We start from the raw sequence: 20,668 nt of genomic DNA on the forward strand, positions 1-20,668 counted from the left end.
TTGGAATAATCCTATACGGCAACTATCAGCTGTGAATCAAAAAAAATCTTAGGCTGGAAGGAAGTCATTTTTCTACCTGCTCACAGCAGGGCCAATTTTGGAGTTAGATCAGGCATGGCTGATTCTTCATCCAGTTAAGTTTTGCATATCTCCAGGACAAACATCACAGAGCTGCTCTGAACAATCCATTCCAGTGTTTGAACATCTTTGCTGTTAATATTCTTTCCCAATATCTATCCCTTGCTGCAGTTTGTGACAATTACCCCTTGTCTGTTTGCTATGCACTCCTCAGAAAAGCCTGTTCCCTCTATCCTCCCATTAGGTAGTTGAAGGCAGTAGGATTTTCCCTTCACCTATTTTCTCACAGACAGGCATCAAAAATGCAAGAGTTAGTATAGTAAATTTCCTGAGCTTTCTTAAGTTTAAGGCAGCTGATGATATTAAATTTATTAATCTTTTAAATTCTTTTAAAGTCTTCTGGAACCTTTTTACAGTTCCTTCTTTGATAAGACAGTAGTAGAAGACAAATTACATTTGAAAGAAAGCAATGATATTTGAGAAAATTCTTGTACTGGAGGACTAAAACTAATCAATATTGAACCCTAAGGCTTGATCCAACAGATAAGCCTGATATCATCTTAAATGTCTTTCAAGTATAAAAAAGTTGTAGTTTCCATAAACAAGGCAAAGGAGAACAACAGAGAAGATACTTTGCTTTTGATATATCTATAGAAAAGTTCTCCTGTTGTTTGGGGTTTTGTAAAGCATTGATAATTATCCAGTATTATTTTTTCATAATTTCCAGAACAGACCATGCAGCTGAAATCACTCATCTGCAGAGTGATTCTACTTCACCCTCAGCTTGAACTTAATCAAAAAATTACTCAAGCTGCACGAATCTCTTAATAGTAGATACAAAGACAACAGTCCTCAACGAAGACTCCGAGTAGCACAGAGAAACATGAAGACAGGTTCTTTATTTCCGAGTCAACAAGTAACATTTTCAACATTTTCCTTTGATTGTCTGAAAGAAAAAGTAAAGAACAAAAGCTTGTTTCAATCTCATTCTAGTAATTTCATCCCCCCCAAAATTGTTACTCTTGCTTTCAGAGCAAAGAAAGTATATCTTCATTCAGGTTTACCTATGTCCCTACTTCTTTTATGCTGTTTTTGGAGAGGTAAGGAAGAGGCAGGAAGCAGAACAATGAACTACCTCCTAGTGAATTTGAATTAGAATGTGTTTAGGAAAAAAAAAACCAAAACACCCAAGCCAGGATGAAGCTTTACCTTAAGGAAGGCAAAACAGTTTACCTACTATGTGATACAAAGTTCAAAGTTGTTCAGCTACATACTCAGTGGGGTGAGAACACAGCATGTCAAGTAACTTGATAATATTTGAAGTTTTGGTAAATGGTAACAACACTTGAAACAATTTATGCAATATTTTCTGACAAAAAAATTCACTTGTATGTTACTACATATGAAAACATAGCCATCTAGAAGGAAATCTACTGTTTAAAGTTCCTGTGTCAACACAAATCCTCTTCAGGTAACGTAATTGGCAGTCAATAAGTGAATACAGTTCTGTTTGACAGCATCTCTACGAAATAGCTGCATATCTGCAAGTGACACTCTCCAAGGAAATCATAGTCCAGTGGGGGTTTGCATGTGTATAAGTAGAAGTGTTCCCATTTCATTAATAGGAATGGAGAGCTTTGACTAACAGACACATTTAGGAATATCACGTGCACAACTCAGTAGAATAGTTGTGCCACAACTTATGTCACCATTCATCCTTATCGCACACAAATGAAGTTATTCTTTTAAGCAGAATGGGAACTTACTCCCCTAAAGGAAAGAAAACAAAATAATCCATACAGCTTCATATCCCCTCAACTATCCAGGAAAACCCACTCCTTCACACCCCACAAAACACAACAGATGTACTGCTAGCTTTCCTTCGAAAGTATTGTTTAATCCCATCTTCCAGTGACTCAGGCTTTGTTTTCTTCTCTGTCTTGAGAATGAAACGGCATCAAGGCATAGCCCTGTAGCGAGGGCTCTTCCAGGCATGCTCAGCAATAACGCCTTTGTTCGGAGCGGGGACCGGCGCCTCTGTTCCGGCTGCGAGAGCACATTACCATTTCGCTCACATATTCCCGCAAGCGAGGCCGCTGACGGTTACCTGTGCCATAAAGCAGCATCTAACGGGTCAGAGCTTTAACTCGCAGCCACCGCAGCCTACAGCCCGAGGAGTTCTCGCATCCCAGACAGCGACTCGCCAAGAAGCGAGAGAACTGGTAACGACGCAAAGACGACTACGATTCCCGCAGGGCTACGGGGCTTACTGGGGAGCCCAGAACCCTACAGGCACGTACCCAGCGAGGGGACACGAAGGTGGATCGGGGGAAAGGAGCGTTTGGCGGACGGGGAGCGCAGGGAGTCTCCCACAGGCGGCACCCCCCGCACCTGGCGGGGCGCGCCCGGCCCGGGAAAGCGCCCCCGCTGCCCTCCCGCCACCGCAGGTGCCGGCGCCGCACCCTCCCCCGGCAGCTTCCGCTGGCGGCGCGCGCCCCTTTGAAGCACCGGCCGCGCCGCCGCGCCCCTCCCGCGCGCTGATTGGCTGGCGGCGCCGGCGCTCTGCGGCGCCGTGGCCGCCCGGAGCGGGGGGAGGGGGCGCGAGCGCGAGCCGCCCCCGCCGCGGGGACCCCGGCGTCTCCTCTGCCGCCCTGCCACCCGCCTCGGGGCGCTGCTCCCGCCCAAGCCGGGCGGCGGGAGGGGGAGCGGGGCCGAGGGCGACAGCGACACTGGGGCCGCCTCCTCGTGCGGCGGCGGCGGCGGCGGGCGCAGCATCCTCGAGACCGAGAGGCCGGGAACAAAGGCGCCGTGCCAGCCCCGGCGGCTTCTCCAGCCCCCAGCGGAGATGGCGTCCCTCGGCTTAGGGGGGCTCAACGTCCCCGCCCGTAGGAAGAGCGTCCCGTCCCGCAACGCCGCGGTGGAACGGCGGAACTTGATCACGGTCTGCAGGTAAGCGCCGGGCCCGGCCCCGCCCTGCGCCGCCCGAGGGGACCGTGCCTCGCCCTCCCGCCGCTCCGGCCGCCGGCAGCCTGGCCTGAGGGGACCGTGCCGCCCCCGCACCGCGCAGGTGACTCGCGGTCGCTCGGGGCCGGAGCGCGGGAGGCAGCCCCCCCGCAGCCGGCGGCTGCCCTGCGGGGGGAGGCCGGTGGAGGATGCCGGCCGCGGGGGGGGGCGCCGGCTTGCCAGGGGCACGTCGCGGCGAGAGAGGGCGGCGGTTGCCTCCGCCCTGACTCAGCGGCTGCGGGAGCCTCCGGCTGAGGGGCGCTCCCGCGGCGGCAGGGGCACACCTGGCGGCGCCGCCGGGCGCACCGGGCCGTTACACTGTGAGGCGGGAGCCGTTTGCTTTCGCACCTCGGCTGCGCTCCCGGGCGAGGCGTCCGCCGGAGCCAGGCGGGGCGGGCTGAACTCCCGGCGGCGTTGAACGGAGGCGTTCATCTTCGTGCGAAGGGAATTGATGGGTGTCGATTCCTCTTAAATGGATGCGGCACGGCCGCCTTTAAAATTTAGGTTTAATATGTTATTGGACGTGAAGTGAAACCTAAAACTGTTTTTGCAAGCCGCTGTAGAAGCTGCTGGCCGTGCGGTCTGGCTAACGCGCCGCTGCCGCAGCAGCGGTCCCGAGGAGGCTGTGTTCAGGGGATATTTTTATCTCCAAAATCTAGATCAGGAGACTGCAGTACAGGCTAGATCCAGTACATTATATTTTTTTCAAGCATCTTAGTGCTGAGCTTATACAAGCTCAACAATACTTGCTATGGCTTTTCATGTAAGCCTTTCCACTGCCGTCGTTGTTGAATCCATGCAGCATTTCCAAGCGTGCAGTACTGACCCATTACATCATGGCAAACTTTTAAAGACATGAATATATGCTGGTAGTGATGACTCTGTTAGTTCGTTTGTTCCAATTGCTAAATCTTTACGTTATCAGACCAGTTTGAATATTATCTGGAGAAGGTCTTCAACAGATTCATATTAGCTATGATAATAACTTTAATACTCACAAATTTTAATAACGTACCAGGACAACTATTAGATAATCTTGTACCCTCACTACTTCATGCTGCAGCAGTATTTTTAAAAAGACTTTAGGACCCCATAGTTGTCATAGTCTTTTTTTCCACCTTCCCCTCGCTTGGCCCCCACCCCCAAGCTTTTATTGTACATTGGTAGTAGGCTTTACAAAGTGTGAATTGTATCATCTTGCTACTGAAAGGAGTTTCCTTCAATATTCCTTCAAGTCCTAGTATATTCTGCCTTTTCCCAGGCTTTTATGCTTACCTCTACGCTTACCTCAGAAAAAGAAATGCAACAAAAACATAGAAAAAGGTTTCTATCAGACTTGCTGAAGCAGATCAAGTAGAAGTAACAGAAGTTTTCAGTTTCACTATTGTTACCAAGACACAGATATTGCCAATCTACAGGCTTGGGAAAACACCAGTTTTATCAAGTAATGACATAATTTTACAAGCTATGAACAGTTCTTTTTAAAGGATTATATTGTATTCTACACAGTTTGTTGTTTTTTTCTGCCCCCTCATTTGAGGGGAACTCTTCTGTACTCTGTGCTCTTACATTTTCTTTTTCAGTTTGTTTTTTTTCATGTCCTTGTCCTGCAGTTGAAATGATGTTGTAACTTATTTAAAGGTGCTTAGAAATCTGAGGGAATTCAGTCAAGCACAATGAAGCAAGGAGCTACTGCAGAAACTACTTTCAGTTGGTGTATTTGTATTATTTTCAGTAAAACAACTTAATTTTGCTTCATCTCCATGAAACCTGAAGTTCCTAGTTTGTGAATACACCTAAAATTTGGAAACGGTTATGAAGAAAATGGAACTGCGTTATTATGATGTGCATACATTTATTTATATTTTTATTCTTCTGCTAGTCTAAGAATAAATGTTTAAAAATTTTCCCAGCTTTATTGTAGCTATTAACACATTTTCTAATACTGAAAAGTGTTATTGTTAGGAATAGTCAAATTAATATCAAAACCAGTAGGATAGTAGTCCTTTCCAATCAAAATCCTATGAGAATGTGAAATAGTTCTGGTAAAAATAGCACCAATGAATCGAGTCACTTAAATTTGGATGGGTGTGGCTTGCTAACCAGTGAGGGTGAGAAACCACCATGAAGATACTCCTCTGATTTACCATGTTAACAGTCTGATAATTTAATGCTATGTTTGTCAAAGCTTCATTATAGCAGATTTTTACTTAATAGTTAAGCCAGGCTTTGGGTTTTTAGTCTTTTCTTACAGTGGTGATCTAACTGCTCATGCAGATGTGGATAGTTTCCTGTATTTACAGCTAAGCAAGGAATAGTTTGTTTCCACTAAAATACTGAGTGGCACTGTAGCCATGGGAAGTAACGTAGTTAGTTAAGTTCCATAAACCAATTGAATGTGAAAATGCATGGTTATGTTTGTGCAGCTGCATAGCCATGGTTTAAATTGCAATAAGGTTTAGGATTTTTTTTTTTTTATAAGTAATATATTTTCTAAGCTCTGTCTCTCTCCCTACCTTTTTTTCCCTAAGGTTTGATGCCTTCCATTTTCCAGTAAGTGACGCTGGAGTTTTGAGGTTGTTTACCTTGTTTGAATCTAGTCTTCCCTAAGATTTATAGATCAAAGGTCCACAAAGATACAGAACCATGAAGTGAGGGTCATAGTTTAAATACAGCATTTTAACACAGAATTGAACAACACTCAGGAAATGTATTTTTAAAATAGTGACTCTGGTATTATGCATAAGAGCTTTTGCAGTGACGTTGACCCTTACCTGAACTACCTGGTTTCATGTCCAAGCCATGTTTTCTACTATAAGGGATATTAGTTTGAAATCTCGGGGATTGTTCTATACTAATAATTTATGTTCTTTAAAATGGCATTTTAATGACATTTCCCAAATTGCAAGCCAAATAAATTTGACAGAATTCTTCCATTCATTTGAAAACTCAGAGGAGCATGAATCTGACAATGAAAACTGACAAATTCATATAGCAGTCAAATTTTCTGCCTATTTGTCTCTTTTTCATTAGAGGCTTATTGCTGTTTAGGAAATAAGCCTGGGATATATCTACAAAAGGTTTGACTTTGGTTTGAAATTATTGAAGAAATTTGGGAGACCTTCTTATGCATCTGGCAAAACTGGAAGAACCTACCCCAAAAAGACTGCTATAAATCAATCTTATTCAAGAATGTTTCCCTCTTACATGATTTGGAAAGTCTTTCTAAGGTTGGAGAATGCTGCTGTTTCTGCATCTTTTTTTTGCTCAAGGAAGACTGGATTCGTGACTGAATCTGAAAACATCAGAGTTCAGGAAGGCTGTTTAGAAACACCGATACTGGAATCTCTCTAATAGCAGATACCTTATGGGGGATGAAAAAAACCCCAACAAAACCAGCCCCAAACAACCCTATTGTTGTAGTGAGAAAATGGGAAATAATTGGATAAAAGACCTTTTTAAAGAGTCTTGAAGCAACAGGTATTGGAGCTGTATTACTTGTCTGTTCCTACAGGCCACCCAAAAGTTCATCTTAGAAAATTTTGTTCTCAAGCCACTCTACTTGCTCATGCCCTTTTGTTACAATTTCTCTGTTAACCTGTGAAGTGTAGGTAGATTGTTGTGTGGGAGTGCAATGCTGCTATAGCAGTCCAGTGGAGAGATGGTGAAGTTGGGAGCAACAAAGGGAAACAAGAAAGCTGCTCTATCTCTGCCTACTGTCATTTCTAATCAGACCCTAGGTATTTAAAAATTGTGTCCTTAAAACTAGATAGATTTTTTTTCTTCAATTACAGAATGCTTTAAAATAATAATAAAAAAATTATCTGTGATTTTTAGAAGTGTGTGAGAATTGCTTATAAGTGGTTTTTCTTGAATGTCTGTGTTTCTGAATGTGTATCATATACAACATTAATCAGTGAACTTTTAAGTAGGACACTGAAGAGACGAAAAGTAGGCATAGCTATATATTATACTTTACTTTGTTTTGCAGTTTATGGATGACAGTGTCTCTGAGTTTTAAGATTATATTCCTATATATAGTCCAGTACATTGTATTGCTAACTTATATATGTACCTGTGAGTGAATGGTATGCTGCACCTTCTGTTTTTCAGATCTGCATGGCGTGGGAAGAGCCTTCTTGTTACAGTTAATACCGATTTAGTCATGTAATTGCTATATACATTTGTCTTTCAAAATTAAGGGCGTTTTTTTAGATAATTTCACAGCTCTGGTATAGCTTTGAGGAAGCAATCGTTACTGCCATTACAGTAGTCAATAGCAATGATACTGACTAGGTAGAAATTTACTGTTGGCCATGCATGTCTCTCACTTACTCAAAATTGGTTGGAAATGTGGAGGAGTTCAAAACTGAGTCATAACTTGGCACTGCAGAAGAAGCTTCCTCCCCCACCCTTCTTATTCCTAATTCCCATCCTGCCAGAAATGCTACAACAATAGAGGCCTGCAGGAAAGGTAGGATGGGGAGTCTTTATTCAGAAGTTTACTTAGTATAATGTAATTGAGTTGCAACTCTTGAAATATATATGTCAATTCATTTTGAGCATAATTAGTTTCATTTACTAAATGAGCATCAGGAGGCTGTGCTAACTCCACTAAAAAGTTATGCTACTTTTACAGTATGGAGCATTTGAGAATAGTACTGCTGGTTTAAGGAATCACATTCCTCCTATGCCTATATAGTATACTGTTTCTTCAGCTGTGCTGTATAACTGTTGGTTTTGAGATGCTGTGAAGCATGTTTATTACGAGTGTATCCATATTTAAGAGTCACTTCACTCATCCTGTTAAGTGCTGAAAATCTAGATTGGTTCATAAGCCCCATTAAAAAGTAGAACTGGTGTAACTGAGAGAGGGAACAGGGTGCTCAGTTTGATATGAGCAAGCAGAGTGAGAACTTCCTAAGCTAGTACTGTTGAAATTTGGGTGTTGTGAAAGCTATCGCCTCAGACGGTGGTATGGCTTCATTAATGCAAATAAGGATAGTTGCAGAAAATACAATAAATGCTCAAAATAAGTGTTACATTCAAAGTTGAGAACATATGAAACTTGCCTTGAAACTGAGAACTGAAGAACAAGGAGCAGAAAGGAAAATAAAAATGGGTTATGATTAAAATGAAGGCAAGAGAAAAATAAATTTTTCCTTCATTTCTTGGGGTTTTAACTGTCTTTTTCTTAATAAGAATGAAACTGTTTAAGTGCAGGTGTAACTAAACGCAGCTAACTGGCTAATTGACTAGGTTTTTACACTTTTTATTGTTTTTATACACTAGTTTTTTATACTTTTTACAGTGGCTTCATTCAGCCTTTCCAATTTCAAATGTTAGATAATTTAAATTGATAATTTTAAATTTCTGACATAATACTGAAGTATTATTCAGGGGTTTTTTATTATTTTTATTACTGAAGTATTATTCAGTAATTAATCAGTATGGTGCTGAATAGTGAGTACCACCATTCACAGGGAAATCAGCCTAAGTTAATACACAGTGTTAACGGTGCATAAAAATTGATTGTTTTACAATATGTTTGGATTATTCTTGCATTAGGATGAAATTACAGTGTTCTCATAATAGGATAAAGTTTATACTTCTGACTCTTGGGCATGGATTTTGGGAATAAAAGAAGCATTGAAATGTCAAGCAAAAATTGTGATGTTTAGGATTACAAAGAAATTGGATGCTTTTGAGTGCTTCTTTTTCTACAGCTTTATTGAAATGGAGAAGAGGAAAATAATTAGAAAATAATTAGCTCACTACTACATAAAAAGTGTAGGGATTTTAGTTTTTCTTTTTGTTTTTCAGGCTTTATGCCTAAGACCAATGATGATTGTATTTCTAGACTATTTCTTGATGTGGTATGTGTTTGTGTTGCTCTGACTGAACTTGAAATCATCAAGGTGGTTTTTTTGGTTCTTTGCTCATTTGGTTTATACAAACTACTGTCCTGCTATAGAGGACCAATAGCTATCTGTATAATCTATGATTGTTCTGTGCTTTTGCTCTAGGTTTTCAGTCAAGACTCTGATTGACCGTTCCTGTTTTGAGACTATAGATGATACTTCCCCTGAATTTAATAATTTTGCAGCCATTCTGGAACAGATTCTAAGTCATCGACTGAAAGGTATGTTAATTAACTTCCTTACTGGTGATGTTTTTTGCCATGAGAATCTGTTCATGTGAAACCAGTGTTCATCTGTGGAAACTCCTTGATGCTGAATTAAAGTGTTGGCTTTGTGTGCGTTCCTGATTGTTTGCATTGCTGTGGAAAACTGAAGGAGATGGTTTTTGTGAAACATGTTTCCAATGGTCTTGTTAAAAGCCTTCTTGGGTGGTCATTAAGCAAGTGGATGTTGCCATGGTGCTGAGCTCTGTCTGCTTTTTTGGTTTATGATAAGGCTGTGTCCTAAGAGTCTGAGTCTGAAAGACAATTGCAGTGTTTTCAGTTTTAACAGAAGTTACAGAGAGTATGTCTGTGGTGCTGCTCCCTTTTCTTTCTCCCTTCCCTGCCTTTGTTGCCACCTTTTCCAGGTACTGTGTTTAGGTCCCTTCATTTCTGTCCCCCGCCCCCCTAGTGAAGCTAGTTTTTACTATTGGAATGTAATGGATCTGGATTAAATGGCTTTTGAGAAAGGCCAGTTGTTGGTTTTCCTCTTGTATTGGAGTCGGATGTTGTTCTAATTCAAGAAAATGTCTGTTTCCATTTTCTGATTGTTCTAGAGGAAGCTGCTTTGCTAAAGGAACTCAGTGTGCCTTAGCAGTAACAGTCAGTTGAAAAGGACTTTGGAAGCTTCTCATTCCTCAGTTTTGTGTACAGTTTCTGAAATTGAAGATTATGAAGGACATCATAATCATCTAAATATAGACATGTAATCTGACAATGTACTCCTTTTCATACTCTTGCTTTTTGATATTCATAACTAAGCTTTGTGAACAATATTGTGTGTAGGCAGACATTTGAGTAGCACAATTACTACCTGCTGTCATTCTGTCAGAGAAGAAAAAAAAATACCACACAGTGGGGTAGAAACATAGTGTTTGTCACATTGTGACAAAAATTATTTGAGTGATTATGGGTACTTAGCAACTTGACGATGAAGGGAAGTTGCTCTGTTTTTCTCCTTCTCCCCCAGCTTCAGTGATGTTTGAGCAAAAATCATGATTTTTTTTTGTTGGTTTTTTTTTTGTTTCTTCAGAGTCTATTATTCAGGACAGGCAGTACAGAGAATCAATCTTGATAGATTGGCAAATGGGTTGCAGGCAAATAGAATTGAAAAGTAAAAACTTATTTCAAATAAGAAATAGAGAAAATCAAAAAGCGGAATTGTTGTTTCAGTCTCCCCCTTGTAATTACTAGTATGATTTGTCTAAGTTTGCAGAGTTAAATAAAAATACAGAAGAGGGGTAGCATTGTGCATTGTATTGCAAAAGAGGAATATTTTGGTAATAAGCTAAATCACTGTAATTGCTTTTTTAAAAAATTGAATGGGAAATTGAGCTAATAAATGTGCCGTGACAATTCCAGTTTTAAGAGGGTATATATTACACAACACAGGGCTTGAAAAAAATCACATTTTTTGATGAAAATTACTATTATATTCTGAATACGTTCCTCGTGTCAGAAGGAGCACACTGAAGGCAGACTGGAGATTGCAGTGGTTATATGAAATGTTCTAAAGCAGGTGGAACATACCTGATCCTTTTGTCTATGGTAAGATAAATGGCTTTATTGTATCAAAGTTGTCAGCATAATCCCATGGCAGTGTAGTTAAACAGATGATTCAGATTTCAGTTTATGTAGACCTTTGCTTAATCTTAAGGCCGTAGCAAATAACAATTCTTAATATTCAGCTTCTTTTGGAAGTACTGGGTGAGGGAGGAGACTTTAAAAAAAAGTCCTTTACAATGCAAATTAAATAAGTTTACTTTTATTAGAAAACATTTATTAGCAACTGTCTTTTCTGGCATTTCATATAGCATGTTTTTAAGCAAAGTATTGTCTTGATGGAGTATATTGACTGTTGCTACTTACTCGTTTAGTGTTCAGGCAGGACCCAGACAAAACAAAATGGAAGGAAGAAAGGATAGCAATTTTAAGGGGAAAAAATGTTCAACTACAAGGATTAGAATTCTGTGCTTTTCCCGAAACCGTTGCTATTAAGAATTCTGAAATAATAGTTCTCCAAGCCTCATCTTCCTGTCTGTTCTGCTAAAAATGCCAGTTACAGCAATATGAACACCGTTTTAAAATTGATTTCTGATACGTAACTGATCTGATGTTGCTAGTTCTGAATAACAAAAGGGTCATGAAACAACATTCATAGTGGTTTGGGTGGTTTTGTTGGTTTGTTTTTTTCTTTTCAGAACGATTGGAGCATTTAGTTTGGAAAGTACCTTAGAAAGTCATCTAGTCCAACCTTGTACTCAAAGCAAGGCTGTTGCAGATTGCTCATGCCATTTTCCAGTTGTGTTGAATATCTCCATGAGTTTTCTTAAACTCAGTTCAGCTTGCTATAGGATTTTATTATCCTTACACACCCCACACACCTCAACACCAGCCTCCCTTACTTTGTGCTTACCTTTCTCTGATATTGCCTGTGATCTTCACTGGATCCTGTGGTGAGCCAGATCAGGAAGTCAAACAGGCAGAAAACTAATGACTTTCCCCATGGATGCCCTTCTTCAACCCAACTGCTCATTTTCTTAAGAGTGGTTTAGATGTGGGTGTTTGCTTAGTAAGTAAATGAGGTCAGCATCAATATATCAGCTCACACAAGAGATCTGTGAATGCTGCTTGAATGCAGGTGTCTGATCATGTGATACAGAAGACTTATTGCGTATGGCACCAAAATAGGAACATAATATGCCATGGCCAAAAGGCCACATCCGTACTACCTTACAGTAGTTACATGTGCACCAATGCCAATAAGTAGCAGTCAAGAATAGGCCACTGTTAGAAAAAGCAGTCTGGCTCACAGCCTGTTGTTAATTGCTCTAAGGAAGAGAAAGAGAGTTTGGGTGAACTGTATTAACTGTCTTCAGGGATTGCAAGCTGTTGACTGCCTTTTGCTCTAGAAAGTGGAGAGATGCTTATGCCTGTACCGTGTAATACTGTATGTATATTATATCTGGTACTCCCTAGAAGAGCTGAATTTATTGTGAGTGAAGAGTAGACCAAATATTGTAATGAGGAGGATATAAATCATGTGTTCTTCCTGTGAATAAAATAAGCTGTGTGGCATGCCTGCTGGCAAGATGTGATACTGCTGGACAGGAAGATTGAAGATCTTGAAAAGTAGGAGAGGAGTAACAGAAAAAAGATAAGTGACTAATTAATCTTTTATTCCCTCTCAGGAATAAGAGTTTACACTGTTTTACAATACAGCAGAGAGTAAGTGATATTCTGAGTCAATACAGAGACAATGTATTTGAAGGTCTCTGGATCAAATAAGACCTATAGTCCCAAAGGGATTTTACAAATTTGTGTACATATGTCTGTGTGTTTGATAATTTTTAAAGCAAGCTGACTAATTTCAGAAGGCTTCCCCCCCCCCCCCCCCCCCCCCCCAGATAGTAATTTGGAATTAATTTCTACCTTAACCATTCTGTACTGTGGAGATTAAGCTGTATCTTTTGTTGTCGTCTTGGTGGTTTCTTGTTTTCACTGCTGGCCACGGATTTTTCAGCTGTATTTCCTCTAAGTGTCCTTTTTATCAGATCAGCTAAGTAAAGACAGATAGTGCAGAAATGGTAGGGGCATCAAAAAGTGTTCAGCAACAGTACTTGGGATTTGATCACAGGTATATCTTAGCTGATTTAAAATCTGAAGTCAATTCAAAGGGTTGTATGTATTGTCTTTACTATATCACAATGTTTTACAGTTTTCTGCCTTTTTCTATCACTTCAATTTTAACTGAGTTAGTATAGAAGAACATTAATAACTATTGTAGATTTTTATGGCCATCATCTGAAACTTATTTGTGAAAACTGTTGTCATGTTGTATGTATTTGTTGACTTGCTATGTTTTTGTAATATCCTTTACAACAAAATGTGTTTATATCCAAATTGCTAGCCAGTTTGCATGCTTAGAAATAGTTTTGATGTATAAATTAAGTTCTGTCACTGACATGTATAGTGCATCTTGCTTGTGACTTCTGTAATTTTCACATCATAGTTACTATAAGCATACTTGTCATCTATGCACTTAATTGCATTTACCACCATAATGACACAAAATGGTGTGCTGTACTGTGCTACTTTGACACTGCCACAACTCGTGTGCCTTTTTTCCTGTATGTACATTTAGACAGTTGTAAACATGTCAAAAACTTCTGCTAGAGTTGCCCATGGAAGCTACTGATCGATGTTATTCCTAATCTTTAGCGACTGTGGAGTTTGCTTGCTTGCTTTAGTTTTTTCTTTTAGAAGACTTGCTATGAGTACTAAGCTTCTAAGGTGATCAGTACTGCTTTAGTGGAAAGTTAAATGTTATAATTCTTTCTTTCCTCACTCTATAAAATGTTCTAGTTCCATGCATCATCAGTAGTCTGGTGGTAGTAATGGTAAATGGATGTACTAGTGATGTCACTGGTATATGGTCAGTTTTTGCACTTCTTCATAGTAAGGTGAATTATTAGATAATTCATTCTGAAGCAGTGAAAGACTTTCCATCTATCTGCAGTGCACAATTTATCTCTTCCAGTATGGGTTTTGTTTTACTTACTTACTTTTAGGAGGGGAAAAAAGCACTACTAACTGCTATTTCACAGAGTCTCTTTTGAAGCAATGAATATTTATGTTGTATTTATTAATCAAAATTCCCTGAATTGTAATAATTCAGGCATAAGCAGTGGTTACAAAGGGAAAGGGTATGAACTGTGTCTGCAGAAGACAATTTGTACTTGTAGGGGTAGGTGACAGGTGAGGAGGCAGGCTTCGAGTGAGTAATACGCAGTTTGTAATGTGGCTTATCCTGAGAGACAAATCTGCTGGATAAAATAGTTAAGGTAATGGCAATATAATGGGGGTGAAAAAGATAGGTTAAGGAAATAAGAGCTGAAGGCCCTACTGTCAAGAAAAATACAAGGTCTAAGCTTATAGCTAAAGTGGCCTTTTTTTTCGTACAATAATGCTATTAACAGAATAGCTTTTGTTACTAGATTTAACATTTATACACACATAGTGACCCTATTACTGGTTTTGGCTAAAAAGAAGTAGTAGGGCTCTTGTATAATTTGTGGTTTAACTCATTCTTCTTTCTCCTGTATGTAGAAAAATCGTAAATGAATTTATAATTGTCTTGGAGGACTGGGTTTATGAATTACTGTGATCTTTTTTATTTTTAATGCCCCATTTTGTAGGCCCAAAATAAAAAGGTAGGTATCACAAAAATTCCTCAATGGACCAGCATGCCATTTTATTTTGAACAAGTTTTATTAAAAACTTTTTTTTCTTTCCAGGATAGAAAAATTTGTTGCAAACTAACTGATATAGGGAAGTCTGTAGAAAACCTGCCTGTACCTTAGAGCATCCTAGTTGTTAATACTTTGCAACTGTGGAACTTTGTAGATGAGAATTTGGAGCTGTGACTGAGTAGGAATCAAACTGTTTAATGTCTTATTTGTGAAGAATTCCTTGGGCATGAAAAAAGATCTGCAACAACTGGTGTTGTGGATGTTTGTATCTAGTTGCCAGACTGCAGTGGAAATGGGTTGATACAAATAGGCATATAGCAGTATTTAAAAAATACAGTGAAATAAATTTTCACAGTATTGTTTCTATTTGCTTTGCAGTTCTGTAGGCAAGAATTAAATTAATTTGAACAATGTTTAATACTAAACCTGCAGTTTCCATGCTTGCTTATTTTTGTTTGACTGAGAAAAACAATAACATCATTCCTGCTGGAATAGCTGTCATCTTCTGTGTCTATAAACTTCCTGGCAAAGATCACATAGGCTTTGTCCTTTGGACCTCCCAGGAAACATGTTCTGCCAAAGTACTTAAGGAAAGAGTAAAAGTTGTATACTAAAATCAGCTTTCCAAGTGTATTAGGATCCTTTAAAATTTAAATATGTTATTGGAATCATAGAACAGGCCAGGTTGACAAGGACCTCAAAAAATCATCTGGTCCAACCATTTGTTGGAAGGGGAGCTTAGATGAGATTATCTAGCACCCTGTCCAATCACATTTTGGATATCTCCAGCAATGGGGACTCTACCACATTCCTAGGAAGTTTTTCCAGTGAATGGTTGCTACTACTGTAGAAAAAATCTTTCTTATGTTGTGATGAAACCTCTGAGTGCAACTCCTATTGGTTGCCCTTTGTCTTCTCCACGTGGCTCCTTGTAAAGATAGAGCTTCCATCCTCTTTGTAGCCACCCTTTAAGTTCTGGAATACTGTTATGTGTTCCCCTTTGAACATTCTCTTCCCTAGGGGGAAAGACCTAATGCCTTCAGCTTTTCCTCATGGAGCAGGTTCTTCAGCCTGTTGAACATCTTTGTGGCCCTCCTTTGAACCACCTCCAATTTGTCCATCTCCATCATTAATTGAGGCACAGCTTGATGAGCACTGAGTAGTGGGAACTATTTCATTCCTCATTCTTGTGTACATTGAGTGCATCGAGGGCCAAACAATTTCGTATCCTGAAAGCTTTTGAAACTGTAGGGAATATACAGCTCAATATCTTATTTAGTAGTTCTTAAAATACATTCTCACTATTCTTGGACAGTCTTTCCCAACATTTTTCTGTTGGATTATAGATAATAGAATGATTAAGGAAGTTTTTCTTCAGATGTCTATAATCACTAGACTGTCAAGGTTTACAATTGTAGGGAGAAAAATGGTGAAATATAAAATCAGTTTACAAAAGGCCCTGAGCCAGCTGTGAATTTCAAGTGAAAACAATTCCTGCTGAAGTCTGAACCCATCATAGCCTTTCGCAGAGCTGACTGCAAGATGAGAGCCCACTCTTATGTCAGATATATTGTAATTATGGCCAGCTTGTTTTGTTGATCAGTGTAAGCCAAGTAAGTGCTGCGTGCTGATATGTATTTCTGTTATAGAGAGATTTTGTTTTTAAATTATGTGGGTTTTCAGGTGTTCATTTGTAAAAGGAATTGCTTTGAATTAGTGACTTAGAAAACTATAGAGTGAAACTGTCTGGTTTTTGCTGAATATATTCTGTCCTCAAGATTCAAGTTTGAAAAAGCCACAAAAATTGTTGTGTGATATGCTTGCCTTTATTAGCTGGCACTGGAATTGCTGACACAAAGATATCTTCACACTTAAGTTGTATTTAATTTTGCAGGTATAATCCCCAGGGCAGAAATGTTCCTGATATGGTAAAGAATATGAAAAATATCTGTAGCTTTTTGTGTTGTTAAAATGAAGTTGAATTTTTGTTGCTGTCCACTACACCTGGCATTTCAACAAAGTAGTAAGTTTTCAAGAGTGCTTACCTCAAGGAAATTCTTTTAATTTAGTACTTAGAGCTAAGAAGATCTGAATCTACAGTAACTGAAAAGCATTTTGGGATTTTGTTTTTCCTTTGGCATATTGAGTAGTATATATTAATTCTTCCTGGTTTCTTTTCTTTTCTTTTTTTTTAGTTTAATATGTCTTTTATCAAGCTTTGAATTTAATAAATAAATCTACGTGGTGATATAAGCAGATGGACCACAAAGTCAAGTTATATGCACACTCTAGGGGGGAAAAAAACCCCACCACTTGAATATCTTAAGGTCATAGGGAACAGCTCTTTGACACTGTTCTGCCTATGCTTGGGGCTAAGATAAGTCATGCTAGGTACAAATATCCTTGTCATATTTTTGCATTTTATTTTCAGTATGTATGATTTGCAGTATCAGTCCAATATACTCTTGAAATGTGAGCTTTCTAACAGCAAAAGAATTAGAAGCCTTTCTGATAAATTAGTAAAGCTTCAGAAATACAAATCAAGATGAAAAATAAAATTTGCTGTAAAATAAGATCTTATTTTATGTGGAGAAAAGGTTTTCCATGTATGTAGTAATGTCAGTCACCAGAGGGCAATGTTCATCTTACTTTTTACATACCTGTTCACAGGTACATGCAGTTCAGTCTGAAAAATGAGGCTGAACTGTTGCTTCTGTGATTAAATGTATTTTGTGTGGAGGGCTTTCACGTCATATGTAATTTTCTCTTTAATTTTCTAACTGCAATACATTGCAAGCTGGAAAAAAAATATGCAGGATTTTGGTTAAAGCTCCCAAAGAGATATTGATTTCCTCAATTCATATTGGTCACCTTCCCAAGGGAAGTTCTGTGTGTACTCGAAGTAAATTGTGACTGCAAAACAGTTTTGATCATGCATCAATTTCTTCTTCAAATAAAGCACATTTTGATAAGTTCCAATCTGCTCCTAAATTAAGGATAACACTACCACAGCAAACAGCGATCCTTTGTATTTATATACTTTAAAAAAAAAAGAAAAGAACAAAACTCTTTACTGGACTGTATTTGTGAAACACATGGTACTACCCAAAATAAGTAACAGAAATTCTTCTTGCATCATATTTTTAAGTCACAACAGTATGTGCTCTATTGTGATTTAAGAGTCCTGTGAAGAAGTCTCGAGTATTATTATAGCATACTAACAAGTTAAAAACAAACAAAATACACATATGTACACAAAACATCCAGATTTCTTTTTGTGTGTAAGTTTCAAACCAGAGTGACCTGCATAATGCAATGTTACACCTGTGAGCCAGTTTCCAGTAGGAATTTATGGACTTGCTAGTATAAAATCCTGTTAATGCAGACAACCTATAAGAAACTATTTTAATTATGTTTATCTCCCATAAGCAGAGAGAGAGGAAGGTCCATAAATCTTTACATATCTTGTATTTTTATTTAAGGTCAGATCACCTGGTTCGGCTATGAAAGTCCTCGTAGTTTCTGGGACTACATTCGAGTAGCTTGCAGAAAAGTTTCTCACAATTGCATCTGCAGTATTGAGAACATGGAGAATGTTGGTTCTTCTAGAGCTAAGGTAGGGAAAGGAAAAGGTCAAACTGACTTTTTTTATTACATTGTTCTGTGTAAAATATAGCTGACATTTCTGTACCCAGAAGAAAAACGTATTGCTGAGTGTACCCCACAAAATTTTCCATTGTTTGAAATAATCATTTTTTTATACATACCTAGTAAATGTTTACCTTTTAAAAAAACATATCTAAATCTGAATGTGTTTCCTTTTAAATTTATGTTATTCAGTGGAATAAATTTCAAATTCTCCATTTGGTGAGCATGTTGTATTATAAAATGATTGCCTTCACATTTCTGAACATATACAGCATTTTCAAAAAAAACTACGTGTTGAGGGAAATCAGGCATGCCTGCAGGAACTTAAGAAATACTATTTTAAAATTTTAGAAATGTGATTTCCCACCCCAACCTAAGAATCATTTGATTTTGTATATAATTTATGCGCTAAAAGAAAAGGTGTGGTCAGTTCTTGAGTTTGTTGTTGAGATTGTGCAGGAAGCCTTTAACAGATTTATCTGCTAATAAAGATCCATAATTTCAAAGGATCTGTATAGAAATGACATCACAATTTCTGATTGTTGATATGTTGAAGTTAAGTAACAATTTAATATGTTTATATGCATATAAACTGAATTAGAATAAGCTTTAAACTGACCTATCATTAAATCACAAGAGTGAGATAGATTAACATCTTAGGAAAAAAAAGCAACAAAAACCACCAACACCAAGAAAACCCAAAAAAACCTGTTGGACAGAGATTACAGGTTCTTTTTACTAGACTGGGATGCTTTTCAATAGCTTGTTATTTCTGCAATTGTATTTCTATCCTTGATTGATAACTGAGAACCTTCTGACTTGAAAGTGTAAGTAGTATGAAAGGATGCCCAAATTAATATTCTTAGTTCTTCTTATTCCTAAATAAACTGAAATCAGTTGTTGGAACAAGATTCCAAACTGTGTTTCATGGCTACTTTTAAAACCCCATAGTTCCAGATTTTTATTATACTCTGAATTATTCACGGTGTTACTGGTGAGGTGGAAATATTTATCTTATTATATACAAAAATTTGGTAGTTTTTTTCAGGGACGTGACTGTGTTTAGTACAATTTAAACTACAGGTATTTATACAACCACAGTTTTCCTCAATAAAAGATGATACTTAGATCAAGCAGCACCATGAATCTAGTAGATCTTTAAGCAGCTATTCTGGTGATCCATAGCATTGTAGAACAGCTTATTTGCTATGTCTACTGTTGCTCCTTTCTTCTTTTGTATAGACTCAGTTTTAAATTTTATATAGCAGAAATATCTCTAATTTGCCCGAGAGCTTTGAAACACTTGAGATTCTATGACCAAAAGCTATTGACTGGTTTTCCTATTCAGAATATTCCATGCTCTTCTAGCACTCAGTGTGCTGGAATAGTGGACTGATAATTTAAGTCATGCAGCTTTTCTTCTTGCTTATGCCGAGATACAGAAATTCACCTAATCTGGAGAAACTATTTCCAAATACTTCGTGGAAGTATCCTGAACTCATGTTCCAGAATCTGATGATTGCATTGCTTATAACTATTTCTGAATTCCAAGATTTTAATAGATATGAATATTAAAATTCAGTAGGTAAGATGCAAAGCTATTTTCTGAAATACTCTTACAAATAAGTTAATTTTTTCTTTTATTCTGTGGAAAACTCCATACCAAATAGTAAACAAAGAAGTTAATTTGTGCAGCAAGTGTGGAGAGTAGTATAGAATTTGTAAAGGTGCCTGTGGAAGTATTTTGGATGTTCATGTGTGAAAAGTTGGGATGCGTGTCAACATAAATACCAATGGTATACATCAGTTGTATGCATCTGATTTACTGGTGGTCCGAATGGGCGTCTGCTTCAGCCTGGAATCTGTTAGTAAGAGTTTGCCAATGCTGGTTAGCCCTACTTTCACTGGAACTGCATGGGCTTTAGTCATTAGCTAAGCAGCATCAGCAGGGCTTGGCTGTTTAACTCATGTTCTAAATAACTGCAACATACAGGCAGCTATCCAGATAAACATCCTTTTAATTTTAGTGCACTCTCTGTTAAAATTTTTGCTGTATTGTTGTATTTATGAAAGCAATTTTTTTTTATTTAGCATCTGCCTATCTTATTATAACTTTAGTTTGATCTAGATCTATATAAATTAAAAGTAGGATTATAATTTACTACAGGTGGTTTTGGTAAAAGGTCTGTAGTGATAATCAGCTAGATGTCAATAAGCACCAAATATATTAAGTAGAAAGATGCCTGTACTCTACTTATATAACTATTTGTAAGTTGAGAACATTACAAGAAATGTTCCTGTTGTTCTCAAACCGTCATAACGTATCAGCCATTTGAATGCCTCTTTCCTGTAAACCACAATCCTGTGCACTAGACCTGTAAACATAGTGCGACATACATTGCTAAAAGTTATTTTTGAAGCTATTGCTGCTGTTTATAGAACTGTTTGAAGGAAGCTTTCCTTTTGGGCTCAAGTTTCAGGCCACTTAAATTTCATTTCATTCCTG

General features: G+C 38.4%; 1 protein-coding gene across 2 annotated transcripts in view; it reads left to right on the forward strand.

Moving 5' to 3' along the window:
- Window positions 1–2,664: 2,664 nt before the first annotated feature.
- The window catches only part of RUNDC3B (RUN domain containing 3B), a 54,718-nt gene continuing 36,714 nt past the window's right edge, over window positions 2,665–20,668 (forward strand). For both annotated transcript variants that reach the window (XM_037386784.1, XM_037386785.1), the window contains exons 1-3: window positions 2,665–3,027; window positions 9,108–9,223; window positions 17,997–18,130. In XM_037386784.1, the coding sequence (XP_037242681.1) occupies window positions 2,924–3,027; window positions 9,108–9,223; window positions 17,997–18,130 (354 nt within the window). In that variant the 5' untranslated portion in view covers window positions 2,665–2,923. The remainder of the gene's footprint in view (window positions 3,028–9,107; window positions 9,224–17,996; window positions 18,131–20,668) is intronic.

This window comes from Falco rusticolus, chromosome 4 (assembly GCF_015220075.1).
Source record: "Falco rusticolus isolate bFalRus1 chromosome 4, bFalRus1.pri, whole genome shotgun sequence".
NCBI lineage: Eukaryota > Metazoa > Chordata > Aves > Falconiformes > Falconidae > Falco > Falco rusticolus.